This window comes from Notolepis coatsorum (assembly GCF_963971535.1).
Source record: "Notolepis coatsorum genome assembly, chromosome: 7".
NCBI lineage: Eukaryota > Metazoa > Chordata > Actinopteri > Aulopiformes > Paralepididae > Notolepis > Notolepis coatsorum.
The window spans coordinates 42,811,372-42,834,019 of record NC_140171.1 but is presented as its reverse complement, the minus strand read 5'-3'; the positions used below and the strand labels follow the sequence as shown (position 1 = coordinate 42,834,019).

The window sequence follows — 22,648 nt, the reverse complement described above, 5'->3', positions numbered from 1 at the left end:
TGAAAATGGGGGACCCTGATGTAAGCAAGACGAAAGTCTTTCTCTGGTCTGCATCCCCTTAACAATTGTGTGTATTGAGCCGTACTGTATTGTACCCATTCTGCAATCTGTTAATACAATTTTCAATCAATCAATCAATTCTAAGGACAAGATGTAACCTTACATTGGGTTCTAAGGACCAGCTGTTACTCTGGGTTCTAGGTTCTAGCTGTAATCTTACCCTGGGTGTGTGGGTTCCTGGGCCAGGCCTTTCCCAGCGTCTCAAAGGCACAAAGCAGAGCTTCCATCTTCAGCTCTCTGGCCTTCGTATCACCCTCATCCTCGTCGTCCAGAGATCTGCGGGAGGCACCGCTGGCTGCTGGGCAGTTCTGTGAGAGCGAGGAAGGTAAAGATGTTACGTATACTAGTTGTACCCGGCAAAAAAAAACAGTATATTGTATGCAACATGTTCTTTGTGCATTCATTTAAGTCGTTTTTGGGCGACATCCCTATATTATTAATATAGACTACTATATTCCACTTAAAATGCAGCAGGGAGGGGAGCTTATGAAATATACTGGCAAAGAGTAGTGAGCTATCTGTTGTTTACATGTGATATAATACCTTCCTACAGCCATCATCAGTGGCCATTTTGTGTTCCTCTTAATGAGGATTTTGTTTTATTATATCCACGAGTGATGTATTATGGATTTACCCCGACTGCTGTGGTGGCCGCAGATCCGTTATGTGAACACAATAACTCCAATAACTTTCATTCAAATCTCTGGTGACCCCATGATCTGTCCTCCAGCGCAAACATCAGGCCAGACGCTCAATATTCGCATTTGTGGATCTCGAATACCTTCCGTTTTAATATTTTCTAATTTGCTGTGCACATTCATGACCCCTAGAGGAAAAAGCCCATTGATTCCGGTGACCCCATGACCTTTTCCCTTGACAAATATGTTTGCCCTACAATAGAAAGGAGGCCTGTCAACTTCAGAGTCATCTGGCCTCATGGTGGCACTATTCTTGTAAAACACTTCTCAATGGCTCACATTAGGGGCATTGTCACAAAAGGTGGATTGAGCATTTGGGCCCTTCGGGGAGCACATGTCTATAATTCATTTTAGGGTACATAATGGTGCACATGAAAACAACCCATAGAATATAGCATTAATGGTCATTAACACAATTTGACAATAATTAGACAATTATATTTAGAAAAAATCCTACATGGGCTACAGCAAGTAGAGCTAGATCACAATGGGCCATGAAGAAATATTTTTAAGTGGGCACCTCCTAATAACTGACTCTTGAATTACACCCATAGCCATATTATGTAGTGTGTGGTCACTTCTCTCTTGAGAGGGGCCTCTCTTTAACACTATCAGTGCCGGCCTTGTTTTCCTTTTTACCCCCTTGAATGTCATCATCCACTTCAATGTTAGCGTTAAAAACGCATAATCTATGTTTTAAATTATTATTAAATTATTTAAATTATCTAATCTGCCCATCGCAGATTTATAGCATTTCGAAAAGCTATCGTTCTCTCGAAAATTTCCGTAAAATTTTAAGATCCCCCCATAAACGGCATTTATTGGAATATTCTCGAATACACTAGACACGTTGTCATTTGTCGGCCTTTTTATGAATCGTTTTCAAATAAACACTAGATTATCGATAGTATATGTGTACTTATGCACGCTATAGAATCGGTCTGAAAAATCTATTCTCTCATTTCCTCAACATCACACACACACACACACATGGCACATGCTGATATCTCAGTGAATACAGCTCTGATTATCCTAAAACTGGTAACATGGACGCTAGGGATGCCCCGATCGATCGGCCACCGATCGTTATCGGCCGATAATCAGTATAAATATGCGATCGGTGATAATGCTTTATTTTCGCCGATCGTCAAAACCGATCTCACTCGCTGAGTTCTGTCTCAGACACCGGGAGCTGCACACACTCCCACACAGTGGTGCGGCGTCTGCTCCTCCCTCCAGCCCCTCCCGCACGCATGTAAACACGGGTCTAGTCTAGTGGGACGGGACCTCCCTGAGCTAACGTTAGCTACAGTTACAAAATGACCCAGTCAACCATTCACTTCCAGTCCAATACATGATGAGGCATTGTCTAACCGAACGGTATCTAGCCGGCCAGCTACTGATAGCTCCTGACATCAACAAACGCTCCAGCAAGTCTAGTAGAGACGTGTACGATACCTCCGCTAGCTCACGTTAGCTGACGCCAGCTCACTGTTCAAAACGAAATGTCCCACTGAACTAAATGGTTCACTGAGGCGCTGTATCAACGTTATATAGCCGGCCAGCAAGCCACAGATGGCTCCTGATATCAATGTTTTATAACACTCATTCGATGCGTATTCGAGCTGAGGGCATGTTGTTGAATGTAATCAATATCGGTTGCAGCTCCGGAGAATCCTGGCCGTAGCTGCAGGCTACTCGAGTATAGGGCCCAGCTGCAGCTCCGGAGAATCCTGGCCGTAGCTGGAGGCTACTAGAGTACACACAGACAGTGGAGCTTGTTGCGTGGTGGCGATGTCTCGCAGATAATACAAGTACAAGTCTAATTATATAATAAAAATTATATAAGATTATTTTAAAAAAAAAATTAATAAAAAACGATCGGTATCGGATCGGTATCGGCCGATATGGCTCACGACGATCGGTGATCGGTATCCGTGGCAAAAAACGTGATCGGGGCATCCCTAATAGACGCCTTACCTTAGATCAGATGTTCTCCAAAAAGATTATTCCAATTCCTGATCGCCATTCCAAATATCGATCACGTTTATTGATTGATTATTGGCTGCTGTAAATATATATTCCACGCTGCTTTTCAACTCGCGATCACTTCCCTCATCATCAGACGGCTTGCCAGCACAGTGGAGCCAGTAGGCTCCCCCCACAGGGATCCAGCAGTATAATCGAATGGCCTGCAGTTACACAGGGATAGACGATAGGGGGTGGTATTTTCCCATCGGGGCTCCTAGAGGGGCTGCTGTACCAACGGGAGACTCAGTTGATGAAATATGAATTCAGATCGCTAATAAAAAAATAGAACGACAAATCGCGTCGTCGGCACTCAACGGGGGGGGCATGATAAGACGACAATACACATCGTCGGCATTCAAAGTGTTAAAGGTGCACCATTAGACCTCCTCTATGTATGCCCTTCACATAATAAACATCTGAATCAAAAATCAAACCTTCTTGATGAGCGGGATAAGGATCTCAACCATGTCGCTGAAACAGTCCTCCCGACTGCTGTGGAGCACGTCGCCTGCACAGCGCAGAGCAGCCATCTTGTACACCAGGCTCTCCTTACGGCACTCCTTCACCACCAACTCCAACACCTCAGATATAGTAGGCTGGCCTGGGCAAGGCTTCTGCAGCTCAGTGCTGAGGTGGGAGAGAGAAACATGGAATGATGGGAATTAAAGCAAACACACACATACGTGTTCTATCTGAACAATGTAAAGTGTAGGGATGCACCGATCCGATATTGATATCGGATATTGGCCCAGATATCACAAAAATAGCTGGATCGGGTATCTGTAAAATAAGAATAAAAAAAAAAACTGATTTATTTAAAATTTTATATAATAAGAAATAACAATTCAGTACATTTATATCTGTGTTAATTTGTTACATTTGCCTTGTACCAAAGAATGATCCCAGTCTCTTAATTGAACAATGGGTATTTACATTTAGTCATTTAGCGCTGACTCTTTTATCCAAAGCAACTTACAAGTTCTGTACGACAAGTCATCAGGAAGGGCACAACTCTATCAGCTGAGTAACAATGTTCATCAAAGTGTTGAGTGCTACAGTGTAGGTTAGTATATTAGGACAAGTGCATGACAGTAAGGTTAGTTGGGGTTAGAATTATTAAAAAAATAAAATTTTAATTTCAGATAATGGTATGGGTATCGGATCGGTACTCGGTATCGGCCGATACCCAAAGCCAGGTATCGGTATTGGGACTGAAAAAGTCGGATCGGTGCATCCCTAGTACAGTGTAGAATAATAATGGTACAATACAGAATATTGAAGTATAGTACAGTATAGTGAGAGTGAACTTACCAGCATTTGGAGACAACTGATCCAATGGCTTTTAAGAGCTCTTCCTGTAAGCAATCAAATCATTGATGTAAGAAGATGCAATTATAAGTAAATAAGATTCACTATTTAATAAACTTCAAAAAAGGTAGATAATTAGGTAATAATTATAGTTATTACATTAATAAAAGGAACATGGACGTTTCAACGGACAATTATTTTATAATTTAGTATTTCTTTTTACACAAGTATCTCCCGCTAACAGAAGTATTTCCTTTTGATGAATTGTTATTAAACCGAGGCAGAATATTCTCATTTCACAGACATTACCTTGCCAGCCCATGTGCGTCCAGCCAGTCCTTGCATTAAAGCCGTTAGCACCATACCAAGGTGTGGTGCCACCAGTGAGCCAGTTTGTTCCCTGGCAACAGTGGCCATGGCAGCAGCACCTTGAGCTTTCATCTTCCAAGACTGGGACTGCAAGGCCTTCTGTGTAATGGTGATGAGTTCCGGCATGTAAAGCCTGATGCCCCCGAAGCTTCCTAGCACCCCAAGACAAATCAGAACATAAAAAGATTATAATTTAAATGTAAAACGCCAGTGCTCATTGTGCATCTGTAACAGTACTTCTTTTACACTTGATTCTTTTTTTTTCTCTCCAGCAAATCTTTTAAGTTACAAGATGAGGCTTTCATTTTGGGAGAGGGTTTGTTTAGAGTGGCTCGATGCTGCCCACTAGTGGTCAGACAATTATTATTGCAGCTTTAATGTTCACACAGATTGACAGTGTTTAGCTGTACTGTGTCCAGATCAGTAGAGTATATGAATAAGCAGGTGCAGACTGTGTGTGATGCTGACCTGGGACGTTCTCCTGCCACACTTCAGACCACAGCGTGGCGTCGTGGCTCTCTCCCTTCTCCTCGTCGGGGCCTGGGGCTTGGTGCATACCCAGGAAGGCCAGGGGCAGCGCCACCCCCGCATGGCCCTTCAGCACGTCAGGGCTGTAGTGGCTGATGGCATGAACCGTCAGGGCAGACGACAACTTATACACTGGCTCTGAGATAAGAGGAGAAGATGAGGGATGGAGAGAGGGGACAAGGGAGAGTAGGCGGAGCACCCCAGTCAGAACTTCATCAATCATTTGTTATTTTCATATCGTGTACAATCCAATTAGTCAATGGACCTATCTCAAACCCGCCCACCTCTTTTCTTGATCCTCCAATCACAACAGTTGCTTCCCTTGTTATTTTATTAAACACAAGATACAAATTTTTTGTTGCCTTACCCTCTTTCTCCAGGTACCAGGTGTTGAGTTTCAGTAGTAGTTTCTCCACGCTGCTGTCCTTCGCTGTCTGAGGAGGGAGTAGAAATGTCATTATGATATTCTGGATTAAACTCCTACTAAAACATGTAGAGAAGAGAACTAGCGTTTACTGGAAGCTAAACAGTAAGTACTGTGGTGGAACCAGACTCAGCAATTATATCGTAGACAGAACTTCTGATCAAAATAGGTTTAATAGTAAAAACAATTCATTCAAATTACATGTGGGTTAAATGAATTTTGGCTGAGAGGAGTGGTCTCATTGTGGCCAGCTAGGAGACACTGAGGGAGAGAAGGGGACACTGAGTTTAAGGCTAAGGTTACATGAGGGAAAAACAACAACGTTGCATTTTCAAATGATTTCGTTTGCACGTCCAAGTCGAATGGCAACAGCGTTTTGGCTGGCATTTTCGTTTCCCCAGCAGCAGCAACGCTCAAAAAGGTGTTTGTCAAAAGTCCCTTGGACCGGTGTCATGTAACCTCGCACGAGCCATTGCCGTTTCTGTAGTCTAGCGCATGCCCTAGACACCAACGTTCACGTCACTGAGAAAAATAACTATTTTAACTGAACCGTTCTGCTATCGGTACTCGAGAAATTATAGAGTTTTACTTGGAGGAATTTAAACGTTGCAAACTGATCTTGTCGTTTTCTGAGATTAGACAGGATCACTCTAAAACTATACTTGTATTCACCACTGTATAACACGCGAACGTATGGGTGAAAAAATTTATTCTTTTCACATATTGAACGGTAGATAGTTGATGTCAAATGGGCCATAGTATTGTATCCATAGCTATAATATAGAATATAGAATATATAGGTGCAAACACCGCCACTTATTCCTATCTCTTAGGCCAAGGTTACAAGAGGGGAAAACAGCAACGTTGTATTTTCGAATGATTTCGTTTGCATGTCCAAGTTAAATGGCAATGGCGAATCCACCATTTAGGGCTAAACGGTGTATTCAAATAGCCTAACAAATAAAAGGTAATAATTATGTCTCGGAACATAACATTGCTCAAGATGTAAAAGATGCTGTAAAAGATAGTTCATCTGGATAACCAAGGCAGGTAGCTTTATGTGGGGAAAATTTATCCGTTGCCGTCTGACCACGCCTAGCTTCTGACAACGAAAATAATTCAGGAGACAAACGTAGTCTAACCTGACTGTGATAACGCAACGTTCTGAAAAGTGAAAATGAAACGTTCCCGTCTTCCCTTCGTGTAACTTCAGCCTTAGAGCGTTGGCGGTAGGAACAAAAGATGCTCAAGTCCGTGGTGTCCAATGAGTTAAGAGTAGAGCGGGGTGGGGGCTGTAAGTCCAGGCTGCTCGATGTCACCTGTGGTGTTCCGCAGGGGTCGTTTCTTGGTCCCATCCTATTCATCACCTACATGCTCCCCCTCGGTCATGTCAGACATGGAATGTCCTTCCACTGTTATGCCGATGACACACAACTCTACATAAAAACTGCCCCAAACCCCTCTGCAGCTCTGTCATGCCTCACTACCTGTCTTGGGGAGTTAAGGCATGGATGAACAGCAACTTCCTCCAACCAAACAGCAAAAAAACCGAGGCACTTCTAATTGGCACCAGGTTCAGTCTTCATCCATATCACATCCTTTGAGGGCCAGGTAATCCCCCTCTCCCCCTCAGTCAGTGGGGGTTCGATTTGACCCCCACCTGACCTTCAACATCCACATAAAACACCTCTGCAAGACCTCATTCCATCACCTAACAAATATATCAAAACTCTGTCCCACTTTAACCCTGTCAGACGCAGAGAAGCTTTGTCTCCTCAAGACTGGACTACTGTAACAGACTCTTCATCGGGATTCCTGGCAAGAGCATCCAAAAGCTGCAATACATCCAGAACAGCACTGCCAGGATCCTGATGAGAGTCCGTAAACACGATCACATAACCCCCATCCTCCACTCACTACATTGGCTCCCCGTCTCATCCCGGATCAATTACAAAATCGTGATGCTCACCCATAAGTGCATAAACGGACACGCACCCTCTACCTTCAGGAACTCATCACTCCACAATCCTCCACCCGTACCCTCAGATCCGCAGGTAGCCTGCTCCTTCGGGTCCCCAATACCCGGCTCTGCACCATGGGTGACCGAGCCTTCTGCTCTGCTGCACCACGCCTGTGGAACAGCCTCCCCATCCAGCTGAGGGCACCACAGAGCCTGGACTCTTTTAAAGCAGGCCTGAAAACCCATCTGTTTAACCCTTTGGTTGCCGTTCACGTAGATCTACGTTTCTGTGGCCCAGCGGTTGAGTGCCGTTCACGTAGATCTACGTTTCTGTTTCGTTATTTCTTTTATTCGCTATTGCCATTCATAATCCATCGAGGCACCTTGTGCATGCTGTACTGAATGTGTCTGAGATCGCAGACGGTCAATACCGCCACCTAATGCCTTGTGGCCGCTATTGCACTCCATTTGAAACGATGTGGTTTATTTTCTCTACCGAGCTGCGGAGTGGGGGCGGGTTCTAAACACTCCAGCAAAACAAGCACTTGTAGGGATGGCTTGGACAACTGACCCTGCCCGCCCGTTCATGTGCAATGCCGGATAACGTTGGAGACAGGATCGCTGTGGATATCTGGAATGGCGATCAGATAATTGGATTCTTCTTTTTGCAGTACATCAGAGACCAGGTAAGGACTCTATATTACCAATCTTGCGTTGATCCGATATTTTCCCCCCCGCGATCGCTCTGTGTCTGTGTAGTGTCCCGTTGGTCACATCACGGCACGGATGGGCGCCCCGCTCAAAGCCCCCTTTCATGAGTGCATGATGAAAGATAATACCGATAATCTAGCGTTGATTTCAGATTGATTGTTGATCCAAGCGAGGAATGGCAACGTGTTTAGTTAATTCCAATAAAACGCTGTTTTCACGTCTTTTCCTGGGATTACTCAGAATCACTCAAACTATACTCATATTCACCACGGTATAAAACGGAAATGTACGGATGAAAAAAGTATCTGTTTTTTGCATGTTGACTGGAAGAAACTCACTGACAATTGAAAACGTTATTAGATCCATAGCTACAATATTTTATATAGTTTTTAGCACTGCAAACACTGCATTCTCCCCATTGAATAGAACGCTGGCACAGACGGCCCACAGTGCCCCCTGCTGACTGGCAATCAATGTGTTAAAAAGGCCTTTGACTGTTAGCTTTTAATTTTTTCTCTTGTGCTGTTGTTTTGAATTTTCTGTTTATACTATGTTTTTATAATTTTTTGTAAAGATTTTTGGTTCGATTATTATTATCGACTTATTCAGCATAACTTGTATTGAGCTGTAATAGCGTGCTTTTCATAACCTGTACCTACCCTGACCAGATGTCCCAAAGCAAAAGCGAAGGCTTTCTGCACCACACTGCTCCTGTCATGAATACCATTCAGCAGGGCGCTCATCAGCTTCCCTGGAACATAAAACAAAAACACAACAGTCAATGGTCGACTGGTAAAGGGCTCTCACACTTCTTGATAAATTGAAAATGGAGGAATGATCTGCATCCTCTTAGCAGTTGTTTGTATTGAGCCGTACTGTATTGTACCCATTCTGCAATCTGTTAATAAAGTTTTCAATCAATCAATCAACACAGTCTAGACCAGTGGTTCTCAACTGGTCTAGCCTCGGGACCCAACATTTTCCTTAGTCATTAAGTCGCGACCCAAATCTTTTAACCACTATGATTATTTCAATTTTCTTTTTTTTGCAGTAATACACAATCTTTCATGCACTGTTAAAAACATGAAATAAACACAAAAAAGTGCAACAAAAGTGCAACTAGGGCTAAAAACCCAATGAAATAAAATAATAATAAAGAATAATATGCTTCTTAGCAGACTTCTTAGCTTAACATCCCAGGGAACTAATGGGATAACTGGGGATGTTGTTTGCTCCTGACAAGAGTCTCAAAGTCTGGGGTGATGGTAGACAAAGCAACTCTGAGGTCATGCTCAATGTCCAATCTGTTCCTCTGCTTTGTCTTCAGCTGGACCAGAGCTGAGAAGTCACTTTCACAAAGATAGGTAGTTAAAAAAAATATATATATATATTTTTTTAACAATGGCAGAAACACTGGTCTAGACGTACAGGGTGCATACACGATCCTCTGCCTTTCAGAATCCACATGTACCAGCTCTTTGATCCACCGATCCCCTTTGATCAGGGTTGGGTACCGTTCACATTTGTACCCACCGGTACCTTTTTCTGTACTTTACTCTCGCTGTAATAACACATTTTTTATTTCAGCTGTAAAACTAAACTAAGTCTAAACTTCCTACCTCTCTCTCACAAACCGTTCCAACAACCATTTTTTAATGTTGCATAATCATGTATACATTTATTATGTATTATTCTTTTTTATGTTTAAATATCAACATTATCTGGCCATCCTCAGTAAATACCATCAAACTCCTGACCTGATCTGGTCTTTCCAAAGACGCATACACACACAAAGGTAGAATGGCATATAACAGACAGGGATGTGATTGCGCCTTAAGAAAAAAACCTGAACATTTTCTAAACTATCTTAATTTTTTTAAATAAACACTCCATTTGAATGAATGAACACATTTTATTTGTATATATTGAACTGTTCACAGGGAAGAGGAAGGTGGGAGAGGAAAGGGACAAAGAAAATGAATAAAATATATCAGTGTCCCCCTCCCAAGTCATCCTGGCTCAAACACTAACGTTAGGACCTTATCTTTTCTTCTTTGCAACGAGATTGTGCAACACCTGTAACTGCCTCCTCTCGAAGTCTTGCCTACTGCGAAGGGCTGCAGTTGGACTAATGGACTCTTTTGCTTTTCTTTCGCTCTCAGGTCGATTTTGAGAATGAAGGTGGTGACATTTCTCCATCTCAGCTTCTTGGTTATGTCTAGGTTGGCTTCTGTACCTCATGCTTGAGAGTTTGATGTTTCTACAGAGCTTCACATTAACTGGACAATGCTTGCTCTCCCTTGAGTAGTGTTAAGACTGCGGCACTGCTTGCAAGTAACCTTCCCTGGTTGGTCAGTTTTACAAAAGCAATCCAGTGTTAGTGTGTTCCCTAGTGTGTTGACATCTTTACAGCATCTCGCGCCACTCAACAAAACTGCTAACATTATCGATAGCCAATGAAAATCTGTTATGCAAGAATAGCAGGTCTGATAAATGTTGCTTTCGCGTTTCACTTAGACCAGGTGGGGAAATAATCAAAGCATATTAAAAAAAATTTAAATAAAAACTTTTTTTTAATGAATATTTTTTTTATCAGGATTTTTGGTCAGAAAAACCGGAAATCGGGTTAAAAACGGAAAAATCACATCCCTGAACAGACTTAATGATTTTAGAATATTTCAGATAATGAAGTGTAACCATTATCAACTATCCAGTTAGTTTACAGGAATGGTGAGGATGCAAAGCATGTTAAGACGCATTGGACCCGTTGCTCGTGGAAATTTCATTGCACATAGAAACAGTGCAACTTGAGAGAGGAGTTGTCACAGGGCTGTCGAACGCAGGGCTGAATAGCTAGATGACATAGCTTCTAAAATGAAGGTCCGCACTGGTCTGTGTCTATTATGAAATTGGAATTCCAATTATTTTCTAACTGGACAGATCTTAATGTCAAGACTTTTAGTTTATTTAACAAAAGGATCAGATCCGGGCGGCTGGGTAGCACAGCGGACTAAGCGTCTGCCTACCACCGCAGAGACACTGGTATCGAATCCAGCTGTCAGCGGTACCTCCGGCTTGGTCGGTCGTCCATACTAACCAATTGGCAGTGTTAGCGGGTGGGAAGCCGGCGGGGTGTGTATCCTGGTCGTTGTAAACAGCGACTCCTACAGGTCAGTCGGGGCCCCTGCTCAGCGAGGGAGGGAACTGGGGGAAGTAGTGTGAGCCTCCCACGCGTTAACTTCCCCAGTGAGAGTCCTCGCTGTCAGGTGAAAAAGAAGCGGCTGGCTCCGCATGTATCTGAGGGGACATGTGATAGTATCTATCAACCCTCCCTAAACCGGCAAGTGGGGGGCAAATGCGCGCAACAAACAGGAAGGGGAGGGGGGAATTGGCATAACGACTAAATTAGGATGGGATAAAAATACAGAAAAAGGAGAAAAAGAAGATACAAAAAAAAAAGATTGGATCCATGTAAAGGGGTCTAAATGATTTAACATGTTTCTGGCTATTTGCATAAGTTCTACCTTTGTTCCATTAGTTATGCTACGGTTGAGAGGGTCTGGTGTTTGTGCTTGTGAGCATGCACAGTTGCCGCAGCTGCCTTTTTAAATGGTGGCAATGTCATTCTAACTAGAGCACTGACAGGAACACACCGCCCGTTGGTAAGTAGACTTGATTGATTGAAAACTTTATTAACTTGGCTATGTCACCAAGACCGACGGCTTCTCAGTTACAGTGGGTGACAATATTGTCACAAGGAAAGAAGATATTACCTACCTGGGTTCCATCCTAGAGGCAAATCTTTCCTGTGACAAAATGGCATCCAATGTAATAAAAAAAGTCAACCAAAGAACTCGATTCTTGTACCGGATCTCCTCACTGGTAAACAAGAATACCCTGAAGACTCTGGCAGGAGCACTCATTCAAGGGTACTACGACTATGCTTGCACCTCATGGTACCAAAGCACCTCAAAGGTGCTAAAAACAAAATTACAAACATCTCAAAACAAACTGGTCAGACTACTGCTTGACCTTACTCCTAGAACCCACCTCACCCCTGCCCACTTTGACAACCTAGGATGGCTTAGAGTAGACGACAGAGTACAGCAACTTGCAATGGGCCTGGTCTACAAGATACACTACACGACCAAGGTACCCATGTACATGTCAAAATACTTCCCAAAGGTCAGTGAATACCACGATCACAACACCAGAGGGAGCTCCACAAATCATGTTAAACTCAGATTCGGCTCAAACAAGGGACTAAACACGTTTCGCAATTATGCCACATCAATGTGGAACGCCCTACCCAAAGCTGTAAAGGAATGTGAATCACTACCCACTTTCAAAAACTCTCAAAAAACACCTACGGGAGACTGCAATTCGAAACTGGCCCCTGTAAATGTCCTAACACAACCCCCTGTACAGTAAATGACCAAGTATGGTCTTGTCAATATTCCAATGTACAGTTTTGCTTGTACAGTGTACCCCACCCACCCCTCCTACCCAACCTCCCCCCACTCCTACCCAACCCCCTCCAATGTACAGTCCCCCCACCCCCCCCCCCCACCTACCCAACCTCCTTATGGTATGTCATAAATGTATAGATGTAGCAGTACCGTCTATCTGTATGTCATGTATGTCATATGTTACGATGAATTAAAAATGGGGGACCCTGATGTAAACAAGACGAAAGTCTTTCTCTGGTCTGCATCCCCTTAACAATTGTATGTATTGAGCTGTACTGTACTGTACCCATTCTGCAATCTGTTAATAAAGTTTTCAATCAATCAATCACCTATAAACGCAATGTAATGTATCACGTTGGCTGCTGGCTGCTAATGCAGCTTGCAGATAATGTTTGCATGTGCACACGGTTGTTGGCGTTTAGACTGTGTTGGTGATGGTGGTTAAATGAAGGATGATCGTTGTTGTGCTTGAATGTTTGCCGCTAGCTTGTGGCTAGGCTAGCGTACTTTGCCAATGGTGTACGGCTGAGCTAGCAGCTGTGGCTTTGCCGGTCCGTCACTGTGAGATTCATGTGGCGGAACTTTGGTGTGTGTGCTCCGATTGAGCTCCGATTGAATGTGAACTACTGTCTTGTCTCGTTGTATGGGTTTGTGTCGTGTTTGAGACGACGGGTTTGAATGGCTTGTGTGAGCAGCAACGGAGGATGTAGTCAACTATCAGATCCTCCTCACGGCCCTCGCAGGAATGGGAGTGGCTGGCTCTGCGCTGACATGGCTGTCATCATACCTCAATGACTCCTACCAAGTGACATGGAGAGGGACCATGTTGGCCACCCGCCCACCTGCGGACGGGTGTCCCCCTCAAACCTACCGAAGTCGGCCCATGTCACCCCACTTCTTAGCTCCCCATTGCTGCACGAATCCGCTTCAAGGCCCTCGACCTAGCATACCGTGCGGCAAAGGGAACCGATCCCGCCTACCTCCGGTCAATGGTCTCTAACTACACACCCTCAAGACCCCTACGCTCTGCATCTTCTGGCCGTCTCAGACCCACTCCCATCCGAGCTCCTGGAGCGTCATCAAGGAGAACCTGCCTTTTCTCAGTCCTTGCCCCACAATGGTGGAATGAACTACCCACCCCAGTTAGGACAGCCGAAACCCGTCCAATCTTTCGCCGTCGACTAAAGACGCACATCTTCAACCATTATGTGAAAAAAATAAAAATAAAATAAAGATTAAAAAAATTATAATAATAAATAAATCTAACCCTAACTAACCTTACTGTCATGCACTTGTCCTAATAAACTAATCTACACTGTAGCACTCAACACCTTGATGAACATTGTTACTCAGCTGATAGAGTTGTGCCCTTCCTGATGACTTGTCGTACAGAACTTGTAAGTCTAAGTAAAATGACTAAATGTAAATGTATGTAAACATTGCCAGTAGGGGTGTAACGGTACACAGAAGCCACGGTTCGGTAAGTACCTCGGTATTGGGGTCACGGTTCGGTACGAGTTCGGTACAACAGAAAAACATATTTATAATAATTATTAATACAATTCTTTAATTTTTAATTTATTTATTTATATTATATATTTTTTTTTGATCCACTTTTTCTCCCATTTTCTATATTTTCTCCCATCCCAATTTCGTATCATCCAATTCAACCCTCCCCTGTCACGAACGCTGTTTCTTGCCTCCCACAAGCCGGCTGCAATGTGGACTAAGTCATACATAGCACAAGTCCCCTCCGGTACTTGAGGTAACAGCAGTCGCATCTTTTCACCTGCGCAGCTCGATCTCTCAGTGGCGAGGAGTAACGCGTGGGAGGCTCACGCTGCCCCCGACACTTCCTGATTCTACTGCGCAGGCGCACCAACCGACCTGTAGGAGTCGCTGTCCACAACGCCCGATCCCCACCCATCAGTTTCCCACCCCCTAATACGGCCAATGTGTATTAGTACGGACGACCAGCTAAACTGAAAGCAAATGTGGAGCGCTGGACTCGAACAGGTAAGCCCAGCGTCTCCAGATTTCGTGGCGAGCGCCTTGCCCACTACGCCACGTAGCTGCCTCTTATTTATATTATATTTATGATAATTATTATTATTAAATATAATAATTTTCTATAGGCTTGCCGTGGTAGTCAGTGAAACTGGTGTCATTCTGTGTTCAGGCATCCACTTGCCTACTGCCCCTTTAACAACTTATCCTTGCTAAGTTTCAGTTTCACTTCTACAGAGAATTTAACTTCACGACGAGACTGAATACTAGAGAACAGATGACATATTACAACAATGGCAGAGGATTATTTGGATTTAAACACAGTGGAGCTCAGATGATCTGTCTGGAAAAGTATGTTTATTTTTTTTATTTGACGAGTCCGGCGGGGGAGAATGTTGATGAGTTTTTTGGCGCGTGTGTGTGTGTCGGCGACGCGTGTGTGTTTCTTTCCATTGGTTTCATTTGGTTAACGTTATTGGGCGAAGAAGAAAACGAAAGAAAACTGTAATGACCCTGCAGCTGTTCCAATGTAAATGTGCCTTTCTCCGTGCACTTTCGCCACTCTGAAGTCTGACTCAGTGTGCCCGGCCACGAGCGCTGTTCTCGCACGGACCTCGCGAGTGCCTGCATGTGCGACTCGCGTGTGTGTGCTGTGGGGCATATTCGTCGTATGGCAGCACGTACCGCACCGTGACGGCCGTACCGTAAATTCACGGGACGAATACACGTACCGTTACACCCCTAATTGCCAGGCATTCTGGTAAATGTAGTTAATGTAGTTATCTCTCATTCACCTGCTGTTAACTCATTCAACGGCAGTCACGAGTATAGTCGGGTTAACTAGCCAACCGGTCAGCGCCAATCACGAGTATAGTCGGGTTTTTCTTTTATTAGCGATATCCATTCATTTTCATCCATCCAACCTGATGTTATCGTTGGGAATGGGTCTGAGCTCGCAAAAGGGCAAATACCGCCGCCTATCGTCTCCCAGATGGTATTGCACATCATTGGATTGAATTGGCTGGGACTGTGCATAAAAGAAAAAAGTCCGGTCCGGGTTTTGCTTCTCGGGCATGCAGTATCGTTGTACCACGTTGACTGGGGGGACTGGGAGCAGCGTGGATTATGTGTTTTGGACTATAACGTTGGATCAATGGACGCGATCGATATTTGGAATGGCGATCAGGAATTGGATTAATCTTTTTGCAGAACATCTGATGTGAGGTAAGGACTATGTTACCAGTATTGGGTTACCGGTAATCAGATGTTTTTTTCATAGCGATCACGACGTGTCTGTGTGTGCGTGCCGTTGGCGCCGAGCAAGGCACGGATAAGTAATTTTTCAGCCTGCTTTTGTATCGTGCATAAGGACACATATACTATTGATAATCTAGCGTTTATTTGAAAACTATTCATAAATCAGCCGATTTGTGTATTCCACTAAAGGGCTATTATATCGCGTATTTCTCTGGAATTACTAGAAATCTCCAAAACTATACTCATATTCAAAACGGTATAAAACGGAAATGTACAGATGAAAAAACAATCCGTTTCGTACATGTTGACTGCAAGCAAGTCATTGACAAGCGACGGGTGTATTAGACCCATAGCCATAATTTAAGATATATTTTAAGCACTCGCAAATTTCCCCGTCCTCCCATTGATTAAAGCGGTGGCGTGGTAGCCCTAATTTGGTCATATGGGCGTGGCCGTCAATGAGTTAAAGGGGACATGACATGCTGGTATTGTTTAATTAATTGTGTGTGAAATGTATGGATGAAATGTATAGTATATACATAGTATATTCAATAGTAGTATTGATAGTATATTAATATATATATATAATATAACTATTAATAGTATATTCAATTAATGTGTATGCTACTGTGCATTTGTTCTGTTTCACAGGTTTTTGACCTATGGACAGTTATCTATGGACCTATGGAAAGTTATAACTACAACTATCTCAACTGTGGTCAGTTGTATTGTGGAAAAAGAAAGAAACTATCTCAACTGGTCTGTTTAAATAAACAAACAAATGACTATCCGTTGGGTCATCCATTGTGTGGTGCCCGTCATACCCTTTCGGAGGGTTTCAAATAGAACATTTTTGAAAGATCCGAACAATGTCTGGACTGTGTATGCTACGTCTAAGCGGTGTATGCTACGTCTAAGCGGTGTATGCTACGTCTGAGCTATGATTGGGCCTCAACAGGATCAGAGGCATTGGACAAATGTTATGTGCTGTACCTGAGTACGGGCTGAGGTCTTGGGGACACTGCACTGTGAGTGAAACAATTACACTAGCACAGCCACCCTGCAGAGACAAGAGGTAAAAGTGAATACAGAGGAATGTCCCGATACAACAGGTCTTTATAATAACCTAGGGAGACCTGGGGTAATATTATACAGTATGATACAACAGGTCTGTATAATGACCTGGGGTAATATTATACAGTATGATACAACAGGTCTTTATAATTACCTGGGGTAATATTATACAGTATGATACAACGGGTCTTTATAATGACCTGGGGTAATATTATACAGTGCGATACAACATGTCTTTATAATAACCATGGGAGACCTGGGGTAATATTATACAGTATGGAGAGAGCTGGTTGGAAGCAGGTGTACAAGGAGTAAAAGAAGGAACTACAGTAAGCAAGCAGAAAAGTGAGGTGTGCTTGTGTCTCTACAGGGTTGGGGATTCATGGATTACATATGATGGGCGATTACAATAATCAAATTACTAAAAATTGGTAACTGTAATCCGTTAAGTAACTGTAAAATACCCAAGTGTGCATGTGTGTTAAGGTCAGGGCAAAGGGCTAGGGAATGAATGTAAGTCAATATAATGTCCTCACAAGTATGGTAAAACAAGCTTGTGTGCGTTACCTTGGTACCCAGGCCCACTGAACTCTTCAGCAGTTCACAGAGTCTGGGAACCAGCTCTCCCAGTACAGAGACATCCAGGTGCTGCAGACACTGTGGTGTGGACACAGACATACAGACAGACAGACAGACAGACAGACAGACAGACAGACAGACAGACAATTATATTCAAACTGCACAACTTGTATGAAGCCAATTTTTTATTCAAAGTGATTTTGAGCGATTTCAAAACAGAAGGCTCTTTTCCTTAGGCCATAAATACAAACTGGTTCTAAAAACACCAAGAAAAACATCAGGTGAATTTGAGTGGTTGTTATTATTTACCATGTTAACGGTCTCCATCATAGGAGAGGACTTGGCAGCGCTGAGCCTGGCTGCATCCATGGCGCTCTGGAGCAACAAGACACAACAGTGACACATTAATAAAACACACCAGACAGAACGGAGAGGAGCACGGCTTTGTGGCCTGGAGTAGAGGGTTCAGATCACAGTTGTAAGCTACTGTAAGATCCCATCATGTCAAGGTTCCTACCTTATCTTGGTCGGTGGCGCGGAGACTGAGGTAGTTGAGGACCTGTGGCTCCAAGGTGCTCAGCGCTTCCAGCAGGGCGGGAATGAGGCGAGGAGCATGAGGCTTCAGTCTGGCCCCTGCGGTCTTACTCACCTTCACTAGAGTCTGGATACTGAAGGAGGCAGGCAAGCAAGCAAGCAAGAAAGAAGAGACATTTAGCAACAGTGTCAAGACAGTCAAATGTGGATGGTTACAAGTTATTTCTACATCCACTAACCCAGACATACACAGGGGATGCGTTACCTGAGTGAGCGGACCTCAGCGACATTGCTAACGATGCCTTTGTCCAGCAGGGTGGGTAACAACACTGCTACAGTCCTCTGAGCTGCAGCCCCCGTAGACTCACACATACGAGCACACACCTGGACACAGAGAGAGAGACTGTAGAGAGAATACACCTGGACACAGAGAGAGAGACTGTAGAGAGAGCACACACCTGGACACAGAGAGAGAGAGAGACTGTAGAGAATACACCTGGACACAGAGAGAGACTGTAGAGAGAGCATACACCTGGATACAGAGAGAGAGAGACTGTAGAGAGAACATACACCTGGACACAGAGAGAGACTGTAGAGAGAGCATACACCTGGACACAGAGACTGTAGAGAGAGCATACACCTGGATACAGAGAGAGACATGTACTGACACATGCATCCATACACATGCACACATAGCATGCAACAAATAGTCTTACCTTGCTGAGTGTTTTCAGTGTTAGATCTGCAGCCTTCCTCACAGATTCCTGAGACAGAAATCACCTCGAGGTCAGAATCACATTGAATATATGAGTAAACTAGTACAACAGGGATCACAATAAAATATCACAACAATTGACAACCGTGAAAGACATACTCTATTCATTTTCACCATTGATCTTTGGGATCAGGAGGTTCAACATTAAACCCTAGTGACAAGTCTATTAACACTTTGATTACCGGCGATGCGGTGCGCCTTACCGCCGTTGAATGCCAGCACCCACTTCAATGATAGCGTTGTGAACGCATAATCGCTGTCTTAAATTATGGCTATGTGTCTAATCTGCCCGTCGTTTATCAATGACTTGTTTGCAGTCAACATTGTCGAGACAGATTTTTTTTTATTAAATTTTTTTAATAATCTGTTCATTTCCGTTTTAAAGCATTTTGAAAAGGCCTTGTTTTTCAGGAAAATATAAAGATTCAGTGATAAACGGCATTTACTGGAATATTCGGGCATACACAATTTTTTGTAATTTTTCGGCCTATTTATGAATAGTTTTCAAATAAACGCTAGATTAACGATAGTATATGTGTACTTATGCACGCTAGAGAAGCGATCTGAAAAATATATTCTCTCATTTCCTGATCAGCGAGCACACACTCACAGCCACACACACATATGGGACACGTTGATATATAGGTGAAAACAGATCCGATTACCCTAAGACTGGTAAAATAAATTACTTACCTCAGATGTTATCCAAAAAGATTATTCCAATTCCTGATCACCATTCCAAATATCGATCGCGTTTATTGATTCAGCGTTGGGTACTGTAAATATATATTCCACATGTTTTCCGGGCCGGCGATCAACTTGGGTCTCTTCAGATGCCTCGTCGGAAAAGTAACATGAGGTTGCCCCCCCCCCCCCCTAAACGAAAACGAATGGGGTGCAGTTACACAGGGAGAGACGATAGGGGGCGGTATTTTCCCAATTGAGCTCAGAGAGAGTCTGCAACACTAGCGTGAGGCTCGATTGATGAAATATGAATTCAAATCGCTAATAAAAAATACGACAAACAAACGCTATATAGCGTTGGTGGCACTCAACTGGCGGCATGAACTAACGACAAAACGCGTCCCTGGCACTCAAAGTGTTAAAGGGGACAGGGAGGCGGTCACCTTGATGTCATCCAGAACTCTGAAGAGGGTCTCCCACATCTCCGCCAGGTGGTCGATGATCTCATCAGCCTGTCGGCCGCGAATGAGGTCGTTCAGAGCGAGACAGCTATAGGGGATATACATCAATCACATTTAGATCTACAGACTACGCAGAGGCAAATACTTGGGGAATTTGGTTCTATGCACAATCAAAATGCGTATCATAAAGATGAAAAATGTTCAACTAGAGCGAACAGCATTTGCACCACTCAGAGCAAAGCTGTGTCTTTGTGGTTCATCCCAGCGTGATTACCATCGCTTTTTGCCACAGCAATGCGTGCACACACATACACACCGGTACCTGACATAGAACAGAAAGTAAATCTATTAGAGTAAAGCCGACTGCTAGCTGTAGCGTCATTAGCAGCTACAGCCGGGACATGTAGCAACACTGTGCAATTGGCTGCTATTATTGTATACACAGGTGAGTTCAAGAGACTAGTTTTTCCAGAGGGTTGTATACACAGGTGGGTGAGTTCAGGAGACTAGTTTCTCCAGATGGTTGTATACACAGGTGGGTGAGTTCAGGGCCCTATTCCCCGTACCTGGTTCAACTAAGTCGATCAAAAGTCCCATTATCCAGATTCAATTAACCCGATGTTTGAATCCGCACTTTCCCTGTTCCTCGAACGCTGATTCAGTCTTGTTAATTCGAACCAGACTTGATACTCAGGATAATTGTGCGCGGCCGCCTCACCTGAAAAGACAGCAGGTGTCGATAGCAGAAATCCTGATTTTCTAACGGCATTGATTGATTGATTTAAAACTTTATTAACAGATTTCAGAATGGGTACAATACAGTACGGCTCAATAGCCTTGCAGACAAGTTAAATGCATAATCTATAGGCTAATTTTAAGTCCCTCATTACCCCAATCAATCAGATTATATTTCTTTAAATGTGCCTGCTGGCAGTAGGCTTAATGGAATGAATAATGGAATGAGATCTATTGCTAGCGAAAATAATTAGTTCAACTCTTTCAGAATAAGTAGATACAAACAAGCCCAAAGAGTATCTAATTGATATGAATTAATAGATACTTATGAGGATATCTGTACTGTATGCGCTCGGCTTAGGTATCATGTACTTTATATATAAATTATAAATACATGGTTCCCAAAGTTTCAAGGCGCAACCCGAAATAACGTGTCAGAGAGGCTCGGAGGCTATACAGTTTCACTATTAATCAGGTTTTAATCTGTTTCGGACATCATCCATACATGCATTGAATTGATTAACCTTTGGTTTATACCTGTGACACATGTTCATCATCAGATAACAGTGCTTGAACAGATAAATGCATTTTCTCAAATGCATTAATGTCAACGGCTCACTCAATTTCTCAAATCCGTCAAACAGCGCATCTCATGAGACATTTTAATCCCAGTTACAATATCACAATAACGTGTGAGTGACAGTGATACAATTCAACAATCCACAGATTCAGATTCCTCATAATTCATAATCCACAGTCCACGCATAGACGCGTTCAATTTATGCTCTCATTGTTTCTGAAGTGTGTGTGAGAGATATATAGAGAGAGAGGGGGGGGGGGTGAGAGAGATGAGGAAGGGGCAAGAGAGAAAGAGCTGGGAGAGAGAGGGGGGTGTGTGATTACTCAGCCCTTGTGTGGGTGAATGTAACAAGTTCCTAACGTTTTCTTTCCCCTATTATTTCATGCACACTTTATTCATTGTTTTAAATTATTATTTTCTTAAGTTATTTTGTGCATCACTGTTTTGAATTTGATGCAAATTTGCAATGCATGAGGGTCATCCTTTTGTGTTAAATGGCTGCATAAAGCAAGCATTTGTTGACTTGCATGTTGATGAGAGTATTAAAACTTGGAACTTGAAAAAGATCTGTTTAAGGTAAAAAAAAAAAAAAAATGCGATTAATCGCAAGTTAACTATGGACAATCATGCGATTAATAGAGTTAAATATTTTAATCGATTGACAGCACTAATTTATATAGTACATGATACCTAAGCCGAGCGCATACAGTACAGATATCCTCATAATATAATTCATATCAATTAGATACTCTTTGGGCTTGTTTTTATACTTATTCTGAAAGAGTTGAACTAATTATTTTCGCTAGCAAGATCTCATTCGATTATTCATTCCATTAGGGCACATTTAAAGAAATATTATCTGATTGATTGGGGTAATGAGGGACTTAAAATGTGCCTATAGATTATGCATTTAACTTGTGGGCGAGGCTATTGAGCCGTACTGTATTGTACCCATTCTGCAATCTGTTAATACAGTTTTCAATCAATCAATCAATCAATGCCGTTAGAAAATCAGGATTTCTGCGATCGACACCTGCTATCTTTTCAGGTGAGGCGGCCGCGTGCAATTATCCTGAGTATCAAGTCTGGTTCGAATTAACGAGACTGAATCAGCTGTCGAGGAACAGGGAAAGCCTGGATTCAAACATCGGGTTAATTGAATCTGGATAATGGGACTTTTGATCGACTTAGTTGAACCAGGTACGGGGAATAGGGCCCAGGAGACTTGTTTCTCCAGAGGGTTGTATACACAGGTGGGTGTGTTCAGTTACCTGGACTCTCGCACCCTCCAGGTGTTACTTGTCAGGTTGGAGATGCAGTCCTGCAGGATCTCCTTTAGGTATTTGTCCACCTGAAACACAAACACCAACACATGTATTATATGTTTATTAGGAGGGTAGCCAT

General features: G+C 43.1%; 1 protein-coding gene across 1 annotated transcript in view; it reads right to left on the bottom strand.

Moving 5' to 3' along the window:
- Positions 1–22,648, bottom strand: part of ecpas (Ecm29 proteasome adaptor and scaffold) — a 98,234-nt gene that overhangs the window by 7,307 nt on the left and 68,279 nt on the right. Inside the window, exons 31-45 of the mRNA XM_084319080.1 lie at positions 22,516–22,595; positions 19,912–20,017; positions 18,726–18,773; positions 18,275–18,393; positions 17,993–18,143; positions 17,785–17,850; positions 17,464–17,553; positions 16,816–16,882; positions 8,749–8,840; positions 5,362–5,428; positions 4,935–5,132; positions 4,407–4,618; positions 4,101–4,144; positions 3,224–3,416; positions 221–368 (exon numbers count right to left, since the gene is read on the bottom strand). Coding sequence (XP_084175206.1) covers positions 221–368; positions 3,224–3,416; positions 4,101–4,144; positions 4,407–4,618; positions 4,935–5,132; positions 5,362–5,428; positions 8,749–8,840; positions 16,816–16,882; positions 17,464–17,553; positions 17,785–17,850; positions 17,993–18,143; positions 18,275–18,393; positions 18,726–18,773; positions 19,912–20,017; positions 22,516–22,595 — 1,681 coding nt within the window. The remainder of the gene's footprint in view (positions 1–220; positions 369–3,223; positions 3,417–4,100; positions 4,145–4,406; positions 4,619–4,934; positions 5,133–5,361; positions 5,429–8,748; positions 8,841–16,815; positions 16,883–17,463; positions 17,554–17,784; positions 17,851–17,992; positions 18,144–18,274; positions 18,394–18,725; positions 18,774–19,911; positions 20,018–22,515; positions 22,596–22,648) is intronic.